This window comes from Pipistrellus hanaki, assembly GCF_964339955.1.
Source record: "Pipistrellus hanaki genome assembly, chromosome: X".
Lineage (NCBI taxonomy): Eukaryota > Metazoa > Chordata > Mammalia > Chiroptera > Vespertilionidae > Pipistrellus > Pipistrellus hanaki.
This window is the reverse complement of record NC_140524.1, coordinates 51,836,566-51,849,406: the sequence shown is the minus strand read 5'-3', so window position 1 is coordinate 51,849,406 and position 12,841 is coordinate 51,836,566. Positions and strand designations below refer to the sequence as shown.

Sequence of the window (12,841 nt, the reverse complement as noted above, 5' to 3'; positions counted from 1 at the left end):
ATTACAGAAGCCAGTGAAAAGGCACTTTGATGAGAAAAGGCTTCCTCAAGCGCGATTTCTCAGAGAACATACCATCAACACCTTGGCCTACTCTGCATGTGGCATCTCTGCTTTGCTGACGGGTTAAAAAACAGCCCCCCCCCCCCCCCAAGGCCTGAAGAAGGCCACCAGGGAGGCTGCCCCATGCTGGTGCCACCTGATACCCAGTTGTTCAATGTACTGTCAGAAGAGGCGCCACGGAGTGGACAGTGAGGGAATGGAGTGTGGGAACTGGTCCCTACATGTAGGCACTGGCCTAGTTTGTGAGAGAAAGCAGGGCCAGGGGAAGGCTGCTCGCAGGCAGCTGTCCAGCAAGCACTTTCCCCACCTGCTCTCACTAAAGCTCTTCTGGTCAGACGCTCTGTAAGGCCAAGCAATACAAGGCCAAACCACGTGCACTGCCAGCACCACCCAGATGCAGGGGCCAAGGAGCTGGGGTCCTGCACAAGGAGATGGAATCAGTGCGGTGGGAGCCACATCCCGGTCCTGGGAGGTCGCCATGGCAACATGCCAGGAGGACCAGGCACTGCTCCTCACTTCCTGCAAAGTCGAACACGGAACAGGCCAGGTGGAATAAAGCCCCATCTTAGGAGCTGGAGCTGGTGGAGACAAACCTCCTGGTGAAGGTCAGAGTCCTCAAAAACAAAACAAGGCAGAGGCGCCTTGGAGTGGACAGTGAGGGGATGGAGTGTGGAAACTGGTCCCTACGTGGAGGCACTGACCTTGTGTGTGAGAGAAAGCAGGGCCAGGGGAAGGCCGCTCGCAGGAGGCTGTCCAGCAAGGCTAGCTACAGGGCTACCAGCCTGCTTGGGACTCTAGGCTCCTGGGGCCACGGAAGACACACGGGCAAGGCAGATCTGAGCGCTCTGGACTATAGCCGCTCTCTGCTTCTGTTTAGTCATCAGGGTTTGGAGGAACCACACGGGCAGTAATGACACCACTGCTGTCTGCGGGATGCGGCGTCCTCACTAGCGGTGGAATTGGTGAAGCCGCATTCTCCTCATTTCTTCCTTTGGTGTTAGCCGGAACCCATAGGATGGGGGCGTGTTCCTGCTGTTTCCTCGGTCCCAGAGGCTGTCTCTCAGTGCTCTCTCCAGCTGTTCCTCCCCACTCAGTCCTCCTGTGTAGGCATCATAGTTCCTGGATGCTTCTTCCTGGTAACCAGGCCTGGCATATGGGTAATAATCCTGAGATCCAGAGTAGCCTGAATTATTAAAGTAATATTGCTGTCCTGGGTAGCCATTGTTGGAGGAAAAAAATGCCTGCACATGTTTCCATGATTTTCTTCAGAGGCCCGTGAGTGTACATGAGTCCAACGAGGATCCCTGCCAGATGCCTGGCGAAGGAGGTCCCTGGAGAGATTAAGTGAATAGCCACAAGTTCTGCCCAACAAGCAAATTTGTTGGGTACAGGAAAGCCCAAAATGGTGACAAAGCCTCCAGGGCAATAATGGTTGTTAAGAACTTCCAAGGCAAACAAAACTCCTCAGCTTCCCAGCTACTAGATGTGTAACCTCAAGCAAGTTTCTTTACTTCTCTGAATCTTAGCTTCCCCATCTATGAAACCAAGACAATTCCAGCTCCTTATCAACCTGAGAAACCTACAGCACAACTCCTTTTGAACCCGGGCTCACCCATACACTCTACAAGAGCAAATTCCAAGAAAAGGTACACCACGCCAGTGAGCAGGGAGAACACGGTGATAACATAGGCAAACCATCAGCTTCCTAGTCTTCTTTCCAGATGTATTCCTTTCCATAGCATGGACACCATATTGAAATACAGATGCCAGTCGTCCACATGGTGAAAGGGGGAGAGCAGCAAGCGCTGCCAGTCTTTCTCTAGGTAACATTTCTCCACACTGAGGCAGGAGCTATACAGTGGCTTCAGAGGACTCAGGAAGAACCAGATGTTGACAGCCAAAGTAGCTAGGGTGACAGGTGGAATATTATTGATTCCGACATGAAAGATTTGAGAAAAGAGCAGCATAAGCCCAGCATTCATTCCTCTTGGTCTCCGCTGCATGGTTAGATGCCAACCCAGTGAGAGGAATATGTAGGACCCAGGGAGGTATACAGGCAGCTGAATGTTCTCTACGGCCCACCGGTGTCCTCATGTCTTCAAACGCGCACGTGCGTCATCACGCACTGGCGGCGTCGACCAACTCTCTCCTATTTATTTATTTATTTATTTTTTTGCAGTAGTCCCTTCAGCATCTTACATAGCTGGTTTGGAGGTAATAAACTCTCTTAGTCCCTTTTTGTCTGTGAAACTCCTGATTTCACCCTCAGTATTCATTGATAGCCTTTCTGGGTACAGTATTTTGGTATTCAGACCCTTGCTTTGCATTACTTTGTGTTTCATTCCATTCTCTTATGGCCTGATGTGTTTCTGTTGAGAAAGCAGTTGATAGTCTGATGAAAGATCCCTTGTAGGTAACTCTCTCTGGCAGCCTTTAAGATTCTTACTTTGTTGCAGGTGTTTGCCAATTTAATTATAATGTGTCTTGGTGTCAGTATTGTTGGGTTCATCTTGTTTGGTACTCTGTGTTCTTCTTGGACTTGTGTAATTTTTTTTCTTTTCCCAATATCAGGGAAATTTTCTGTCATTATTTCTTCAAACAGGTTTTGTATTCCTTGTTGAGTTTCCTGTCCTTCTATAATCCTTATTATGGGAAAGTTATTTCATTTTGTATTGTCCCAAAGCTGCCTTAGGTGCTCCTCCTATTATTTTAAGTTTTTTTTGTTTTGTTTTTTTAATTTTCTGCTCTTCTTGAGTATTTTTTCCTACCTTGTCATCTAGCTCAGTGATGTGGTTATCCATTTCTTCAGGTCTACTGTTGATGCTTTCTATTCTGTTCTGTATTGCAGTGATGTCATTTTAAAAAATTTCTTCTTAGTTCTTCTTCATTTCCTCTTGGTTCTTACACATATAGTTGTATTTGTCTTCCATCTTTTTCAGCATCTTTATGAAGACTGTTTGAATTATTTCTCTGACATATTGCTTGCTTCCATTTCATTTACCTCATTTTTCGGCGATTCCTTCTTTTCTTTCTTATTGGGGCTGTTTCTTTGTCTCCTCAAGGTTGCTCTTCTCTGTGTGTCTGGTTATGTAGGTCTCTCTCTCCTGTGTTGACTGAAACAGACAAAATACAATACAACAAGACACTACGTACAGGGAACCAAACACCAGTGTATTCACAATATCAATAACCCCAAACAAAGGTGACCATCAGAGAATAGAGAATTAGGGGAGATAAATGAATGCAAAACTGATATTGAGCAAAGGAAAAAATGTAAGAGAGGAAAAAAAGGAGAAGAAAAAAAAATGCATATTTATGGGGAGAAAACTCCAAAAACCAATAGCTAATCCAAAAAATGCAAACAACAAACACCCTGATATGAATGCCAACAACAAACAACTAATAAAAAATGCAAACAACAATCACCCAAATAACAAACACCCAGCTGAATCTGAGGAGGCTGAGCTCTCTCCAGATCTCTGACTTTTCCATCTAAGGATTGCATCACCAGCAGTGTTTAATTCACCAATTATGGGTGGGTGTTATTTGATTCAACGTTTCCTTCTATCTGCTCCTTGAGAAGGTGCAGGACCCATTTACGTATTTAATGCTGCTTTGTCTCCATCTGGACAAACTTTTTAAGTGCCCATGGCCTGGGAGGCTGGAGTCTTCCTGTTCACGGGTTCACAACTGAGGAAGCTTGTCCCTGGGCATTGTGCTTGTTGTAGGGTCCCAGGAGATATCTGAGGGCTCTCCTGTTGAAAATAAGGTTGGGCTTCTGATCACAGCTGCACTCCCCTTCAAGATGGCTCGGTTTCTGCGGCAGAGCCAGCTGCTTTGGGACACATTTCAGCAGTAGTAGTGACTGCCTGGCCAGGGGAACCTGGTCCGCCAGTCCCCAAGAATCCTGTGGGATATAACTGTCCCTCACAAATAGAGAGACACTCCCTGCACATCCATGCACTCTCCTTTCGCTATCTCATTCACACACTATTTTGCAGCATGCTGTCCTGTTGGCCCCTATCTCAGCTCTCCATCCTCATTTTTTTAGTTTTTAAAGGACTACATATGTCTCCTTTTTCCCTGATTGATCCCCCCTGACCATACTCAACCACAGGGCAAGCCCCACCTCCCCAGTGCCTGTGTCTGTTGGTTATGCTAATATACATGCATACAAGTCCTTAGGTTGGTCTCTAACCTCCTCCTCCCCTGCTTTCCCTCTGAGGTTGGATGGTCTGTTCAGTGCTGCCTTGTCTCTGGATCTATTTTTGTTCATCAGTTTATGTTGTTCATTATATTGCATAAATGAGTGAGATCATGTGATATTTATCTTCTTCCCACTGGCTTATTTCACTTAGCATAATGCTCTCCAGTTCCATTCATGCTGTTGTAAATGGTAAAAGTTCCTTCTTTTTTATAGCAGCTTAATATTCCATTGATTAAATGTACCAATGTTTTATAATCCAATCATCTGCTGATGGGCATTTAAGCTGTTTCCAAATCCTAGCTATTGTAAATTGTGCTGCTAAGAACATAGGGGTGCAAATATCCTTTCTGATTGGTGTTTCTAGTTTCTTGAGATACAGTCCTAGAAGTGGGATCACAGGGTCAAATTGGAGTCCCATTTTTAGTTTTTTGAGAAATCTCCATACTGTTTTACACAGTGCCTGCACCAGTCTGCATTCCCAAGAGCCGTGAAGGAGGGTCCCTTTTTCTCCACATCCTCTCCAGCACTTGTCATTTGTTTATTTGTTGATGATAGCTATTCTGACAGGAGTGAGATGGTATCTCATTGTTGTTTTGATTTGCATCTTTCAGATGATTAGTGACTTTGAGTATGTTCTCACTTGTCACTCAGCCTTCTGTATATCCTCTTTTGAAAAGTATCTATCTAGGTCCCTTGTTCGTTTTTTGATTAGAATGTTTATCTTCTTTTTGTTAAATTGTATGAGTTTCCTGTTAATTTTGGAGATTAAACCTTTATCTGAAATAGCATTTGCAAATATGTTCATCCATGTAGTGGGCTTTCCTTTTATTTTGTTGATAGTTTCTTTTGCTGTGCAGAAACTTTTTATTTTGATATAGTCCAATTTGTTTATTTTCTCCTTAGTTTCCATTGCCCTAGGAGCTGTGTTGGTAAAGATATTGCTATGACATATGTCTGCAATTTTGCTGCCTATGGTGTCTTGTAGGATTTTTATGTTTTCCTGTCTGACATTTAAGTTCTTTAACCATTTTGAGTTTGTTTTTGTGTATGGCATAAGATCTCGTTTCTTTCTTTCTTTCTTTCTTTCTTTCTTTCTTTCTTTCTTCTTCTTCTCCTCCTCCTCCTCCTCCTCCTCCTCCTCCTCCTCCTCCTCCTCCTCCTCCTCCTCCTCCTCCTCCTCCTCCTCCTCCTTCTTCTTCTTCTTCTTCTTCTTCTTCTTCTTCTTCTTCTTCTTCTTTTTTTGCATGTATCTGACCAAATTTCCCAGCACCATTTATTGAAGAGACTGTCTTGATTACATTGTATACTCTTGCCTCCTTTGTCAAATATTAATTGAGTATAGTGCCATGGGTTGACCTCTGGGTTCTCTGTTCCTTTGGTCTATATGTCTGTTCTTGTGTGAGTACCAGGCAATTTTAAGAACAGTGGCTTTGTAATATAGATTGATATCTGGTATTGTGATCCCTCCAACTTGGTTCTTCACATGAATTTTTAGAACATTTGTTCTAGGTCTATGAAATATGCCTTTGTAGTTCAATGGGGATTTCATTGAATCCATACATTTTTTGGGGTAGCATGGACATTTTAATGTTGATTCTAGCAATACATGAACGCAGTATATTCTTCCATTTGTTTATGTCTTCCTCTATCTCTTTTTCAATGTCCTATAGTTTTCCAAGTACCTCCTAGTTAAGTTAATTTTAAGGTATTTTAATTTTTTTTTGATGTAATGATAAATGGAATTTTATTTGTTTGTTTCTCTTTCTGGGAGCTCATTATCCTTTCTAATAAAAGAGTAATATGCAAATTAACCACCACTCCACTATGCCACACGCCATGCCCACCAGCCATTCAGGAGCTAGTATACAAATTACCCAAACAATATGGCTGAGGCCATTGAGTGAGCAAGAGACTTGGGTTTAGCAGGCAATAGAGGAAGCCAAGCTTTCAGTACACCCTGGCAAGTCCAAGCCTCCACTCAAGGCTACAAAGTTTCAATTATAGAAGATAAATAAGTTCCAGGTACCAGGGCCTCCTCTTGGGTCACTGGGGGTGTGTAGCCAACCTGAAAACCACCGCAGGCCCCTCGCCCAGGCTGCTCTATGCCCCAAGGAAACCCCCACCCTGATCTGGGATACCCTTCAGGGAAAACTTGATGGTCCCCACCCATGCACCAGGCTTCTCTCCTATCTAATCCTAACTAATAAAAGAATAATATGCAAATTGACCATCACTCCAACACACAAGATGGCTGCCCCCACGTGGATACAAGATGGCTCCCACAAGATAGCCATCATGGGAGGGTAGTTGGAAGGGACCATGCCTACAAGGGAGGGCAGTTGTAGGCAATCAGGCTTGCAGGGGAAGGCAGGTAGGGGTCACCAGGCCAGCAGAGGAGGGAAGTTGGCAGTGACTGGGCCTGCAGGGGAGGGCAATTAAGGACAAACAGACTGGCAGGGGAGCAGTTAGGCATCATTCAGGTTGGCAGGGGAGTAGTTAGGGGGTTATCAGGCTGGCAGACAGAAGTGGTTAGGGGCAATCAGGAAGGCAGGCAGGCGAGCAGTTGGGAGCCAGCAGTCCTGGATTGTGAGAGGGATGTCTGATTGCCCATTTAGGCCCAATTCTGGTAGTTGGACATCCCTTGAGGGGTCTCAGATTGGAGAGGGTGCTGGCTTGGGCTGAGGGACACACACCCCTATGCATGAATTTTGTGCACTGGGCCTCTAGTTGGTGTATAAAAAGCTATAGATTTCTGAGTGTTAATTTTGTATGCTGCTACATTGCCAAATTCATTTATTAAGTCTAGTAGTTTGTTTTTTTTTAATGGAGTCTTTGGGGTTTTTTTTTTATGTACAGTATCAAGTCATCTATGAATAAGGACAGTTTTACTTTTTCTTTTCCAATATGGATGCCCTTTATTTCTTTTTATTGTCTGCTTGCTATGGCTAGCACTTCCAGTACTATATCAAACAGGAGTGGTGAAAGTGAACATCACTGTCTTGTTCCTGTTCTTAGGTGAAATGGATTTAGTTTTTGCCCATTGAATTTGATGTTAGCTGTAGGTTTGTCATATAAGGATTTTATTATGTTGTTTTATGATCCCTCTGTTCCCACTTTGCTGAGAACTTTTATCAGGAAAGGGTGTTAGATTTTGTCAAGTGATTTTTCTGCATCGATTGATATAATTGTGTGATTTTTGTCTCTCAATTTGTCTCTGTGATGCATCACATTTATTGATTTGTGGATATTGTACCATCTATGCATCCCTGGAATAAATCCCACTTGGTCATGGTGTATGATATTTATAATGTAATGCTAAATCCGGTTTGCTAGAATTTTGTTGAGATTTTAGCATATACCGTTATGTTCATCAAGGATATTGACCCACAGTTCTCTTTCTTTGTGGTGTCTTTCCCTAGTTTTGGAATTAGGGTAACGCTGGCTTCATAGAAAGAACTTGGAATGTGCCTTCCTCTTGACATTTTTAAAATAATCTGAGGATAGGTTTTAGTTCTTTTTGAATGCTTGGTAGAACTCCCTTATAAAGCTGTCTGGATCTGGGCTTTTGTTTGCTGGAAGATTTTTTATTACTGCTTCAATATCTTTGGTGATTATCAAGCTATTCATGGTTGTTTATTCTTCCTGATTGAGTTTTGAAAGCTTATATTTTTCTGAGAATATATGTCCATTTCGTCTAGGTCCTCCAGTTTGTTGGAACATGTTTGTTCATAGTATTTTTTCCTAATTCTTTGTATTTCTGTGGGATTGGTTATTTCAACACTTTCATTTCTAATTTTGTTTATTTGGGTCATCACTCTTTATTTCTTGGTGAGCCTGGATAGAGGTTCAGAAATCGTATTTATCCTTTAAAAGAGCCAGCTCTTGCTTTTATTGATCTTTGTATTTTTTTGTTTGTTTGTTTGCTTGTTTGTTTTGGTCTCTATGTTATTTATTTCTGCTGTGATCTTTATTATTTCCTTCCTTCTGTTTATGCTGGGCCTTTCTAATTATTTGAGTTGTGGGTTTATATAATTTATTGCATTTTTTTTGAGGTAGTCCTGTAGAGCATAAGCTTGCCTCTGAAGACTGCTTTCAGTGTGTCTCATAGATTTTGGATTGTTGTGTGTTCATTGTCATTTGTTACCAGGATGCTTTTTATTTCTTCTTTGATCTCTTTGGTAACCCAATCATTGTTCAATAGCATGCTATTTTGCCTCCAAGTGTTTGATGTTTTCATTGTTTTTATTGTAGTTGATTTATAATTTTATGCCACTGTGATCTGAAAAGATGCTTGATATGATTTATATCTTCTTGAATTTGAAGAGACTTGTCCTGTGTCCCTTTATATGGTCTATCTTTGAAAATGTCCCATATGCACTTGAAAAGAATGTATGTTCTTTAGCTTTGGGGTGGAATATTCTGATGATGTCAATTAATTCCATCTGATCTAGTGAGTCATTTAGGGTTAATGTTTCTTTGCTGATTTTTTGTTGAGAGGATTTATCCAGTGCTGTCAATTGGGTATTAAAATCCCATATTATGACTGTATTGCTGTCAATCTCTCCCTTGATATCTTCCAGGAATTTTTTAATGTATTTGGGTGCTCCTGTACTGGGTGCATATATGTTTACCAGAGTTATATCTTCTTGTTGAATTGCTCCCTTTAGTAATATGAAGAGACCGTTCTTAACTCTTGTTATGGCCTTTGCTTTGAGGTCTAATTTGTCAGATATAAATATTGCTACCCCAGATTTTTTTTTTCATTTCCATTTGCCTGAAACATTTTTTCCCATCACTTCACTATCAGTCTGCGTGTGTCCTTTGTTCTAAAGTGGGACTCTTGTAGGCAGTGGATATTTGAGTCTTGTTTTCTTATTCATTCAATCTCCCTATATCTTTTGATTGGGATATTTAATCCATTTACATTTAAGGTTATTATGGATAAGTACTTGTTTGTTGCCATTTTTATTGTTTATGCCTTTATTCCTTCTCCCCTTTTTATTTCTTCTTTTTATAGCAGTCCCTTTAGCATTTCTTGCATTGGTGGTTTGGTGGTAATAAACTCTCTTTGCCCTTTTTTATCTATGAAGCTCCTTATTTCACCTTAATTTTGAATGATGGACTTGTTGGGTATAGTATGCTTTGCATCACTTTGTATATTTCATTCGATTCCCTTCTAGCTTGGTGTGTTTCTCTTGAGAAATCAATTGATAGTCTAATGGGAAATCCCTTGTAGATAACTTTCTTTCTCTAGCAGCTTTTAAGATTCTTGATTTGTTGTTGGTGTTTGCCAATTTAATTATGATGTACCTTGGTGTCAGTATTTTTTAGTTCATCTTGTTTGGGACTCTGTGAGCTTCTTTGACTTGTGTGTTTTTTCTCCCAAACATCAGGGAAGTTTTCTGTCATTATTTCTTCAAGCAGGTTTTTTATTTCTTGCTCAGTTTCCTCTCCTTCTGGCACCACTATTCTGTGGATGTTGTTTCATTTCATGTTGTCCCAAAACTCCCTTAGGTTCTCCTCCTGCTTTTTAAGTTTCTCTCCCCTTACACCCCCCCCCCCCCCCGTGTCTGTTCTGCTTATGTGTGTGTTTCCTACCTTGTCTTCTAGCTCACTTATGCAGTCTTTAGCTTCTTCTAGTCTACTGGTGATGTTTTTTATTGTTCTTTATTCAGCTATGTCATTCTTTATTCTACTTGGTTATTCTTCATTTCCTTTTGATTCTTACACATGTCGTTGAATTTCTCTTCCATCCTTTTCAGCATCCTTATGACCATTTCTCTGAATTCTTTCTCTGACAAATTGCTTACCTCCATTTAATTTCCTTCCTCTTCTGGTGATTTCTCCTTTTCTTTTGTATGGGGGCTGTTTCTCTGTCTCCCTATTCTCACTATTCTCAGGGTGTCTGGTTATGTGGCTCACTCTCTACCACTTTGACCAAAAGGCACAGTGTACAATTTGACTAAATATGACACAGAAGGAACAAAACACAAATGTATTCATAACACCATTATTCCTCCCCAATAAAGGTGATCACTAGAGAAAATAGAAATATGGGAGAGAAAAGAGAATAAAAATGATATTGAGTAAAGGAAAAAAGGTAAGAGAGAAAAGAACAATAATTTTAAAAGGGGGGAAATATACATATATAGGGAGAAAATACCCAAAACCAACAACTAGTCCAAAAAAATGCAGACAACAAACACCCCCCAAAAAAAGGAAGGGAGCTGAATCTGAAGAGGTAAAGTTTATTTCCAGAAGGTAAGGTAAAGTAATTAAATGAATGGTGTAATGGCCATGATTCAATAAGGAGAAAAGTAAAAACAAAACACTCGACAAAATAAAATTAAAAATTAAACAATTAAAAGATAATAATAATGATTAAAATATATATTAAAATATATATAAAAGAAAAATTATATACATAACATTTCCCCTTTCTTTAATCTATCTATCTATCTATTCATCTATTTTTGAAAAAGGAGAATAGAGAGTGGATAGACCTGAGTTTGGTGAGTGAAACTAATTCAGCTATCTATACTAATACAAGGCTAATATGCTATTCAGACAAGGTTGACTGGACATCTTCCAGTTGTACTGCCTCCCTTCTGGACAAAGCCACAGTGGCAGGGGCCAAGACAGAGGCTTTTAGGGAAGATCAGGCCGGCAGGGGAGCAAGCAGTTAGGGGCAAGATCAAGCTAGTTCAGGGGAGCTAGCAGTTAGGTGGTGATCAGGCCAGCAGGGGAGGGCAGTTGGGGTAATCAGGCCAGCAGGGGAGTGGTTAAGGAGTGATCAGGCCAGCAGGCAGAGGCAGTTATGGGTTATCAGACCAGCAGATAGAGGTGGTGAGGGATATTAGGCAGGCAGAGGTGGTTAGGGGTGATCAGGCAGGCAGGCAAGTTGTTAGGAGCCAGCAGTCTCGGATTATGAAAAGGATGTCTGACTACCAGGATCGGGCCTAAACTGGCAGTTTAACATCCCCCAAGGGGTCCCAGATTGGAGAGGGTGCAGGCCGGGCTGAGGGACCCCCTCCCCACCCCCCTGTTCAGTGCATGAATTTCATGGACTGGGCCTCTAGTTAGTAGAAAAAGAGAACAAGCAAGGACAGGAAAAACAAAAGCTCAAAATTAAAAAAACAAAAACAAAAGCAAACAAACAATAAAACAACCTAACAAACAACAAGAAGAAGAAAGAAGGAAAAAAATGGCTAGTGAAGAAAGAGAGAAGAGAAGGATGCAGGGACTTGGATCAGGGGAAAGGAAATTAAATATATGAGTAAGCCAACAGAAACTACTATAATAGTAATGCATCAATAAAGCAGATAAAGTAGATAAATTTTTAACAAGGAGTAAAAAGCAAGGAGAGAGAAAAACTAAAATGGTAACAGGAGAAGAGAAACAGGATGAAAAAGGGAGAAGAAAGGATGAAAGGTTTGACATAAAGGATAAAATGACATAGAGAAAAATAATGATAAAAAATAAAAATAGACTGTAGAACACTAATAAAAAATTGAAAGGTTAAAAAAGAATAATAATAATAGTAATAAAAATAAATAATATATAATAAAATAAAGAATAGAGAAAAATTTTAGTTTCTTATATAAAAGATTAAAAATAAAAAAGGGAAGTAGTGAAGTTTGTTCGCTTCAGCTGAGTTGTAATGTCCCATGGGGGCTGGTTTAAGATCCCTCTCTACTGTTCTGTTTGCCAAGTCTGTTTCCTGTTATGTAGTCAGCACCGTGTTGGAAGTTCCCAGCAATCCACTGTCCTCTGTGTCAGAGGCCATAGTCTAGGTTTCAGGCAGAGGGGGTCAATCTGCCTACTTTGTTTTTCTGCCTTCTTTCAGTAGTATTTACACAAGCATCTATTTCTGACACAGCCTCCAAGGGGTGGTGTTTTTGTATTAGTTTCTGGGACCAAGTGGCCCCTTAAACCAGTCCCCAGGGGCTCCCTGGGATTATTTAGAATATTTTTTCCCTGCAGAGCTCAAAGGCTGGGTACAGCAATGCTGCTAGGAGGAGTCTGGTCTTCGGGAGAAAAGTGTCTGTTCAGAGTTGGAGGGATCGGACTGTCCCAGAGGTGGCTTCCTGGCCACCTCTCCCTATTTTGCTCCACACCTTTCACAGAACCACCTTCCCCTACACTGCAGCCTTGGTGAGTGTTTGTAATTGAAAGATCCTATGCACTGGGTTTAGTGAGTAAAAGCAAGGAAATTATAAAGACAGAGCAACTGAGCTGCTGTGCATTTCTCTCCCCCTGGCACTGCATGGCTGGTGCAAAATTTCAGGCTGCCTTTCTGAGCACAGGCTCCCACAGCTGTGGGCTCAGATCTAGAGCCCCCACTGCCAGCAGCCCTGTGCATACCCTTCCACAATTGAGTGCTACATGTGTCCCCTAGTGATGTGCATTTGGTGCAGTACAGTCTCCCTCTGAGACTCTAGTCCCAGCTGAGTGTGTTTCTCCCTTCAGCACAGATCCCCAATCCCACCTCTCTCCAGGAGACCTCTGACCTTTCTGGCCACAGCTGTGTTTAATTTGCCAATTCTGTGTGGATGTTATTCGATTTAGCTGTTT

At 41.6% G+C, this 12,841-nt stretch overlaps 1 protein-coding gene across 1 annotated transcript; it reads right to left on the bottom strand.

The window, feature by feature from the left end:
- Nucleotides 1-455: 455 nt before the first annotated feature.
- On the bottom strand, nt 456-2,138 carry LOC311615586 (rhomboid-related protein 4-like). The gene is given in 4 exon segments (XM_084870920.1): nt 456-1,298; nt 1,300-1,523; nt 1,631-1,757; nt 1,761-2,138. Coding segments are annotated over 4 exon segments (945 nt in total). The 5' UTR covers nt 2,064-2,138; the 3' UTR covers nt 456-1,007.
- Between the last annotated feature and the right edge of the window lie 10,703 nt (nt 2,139-12,841).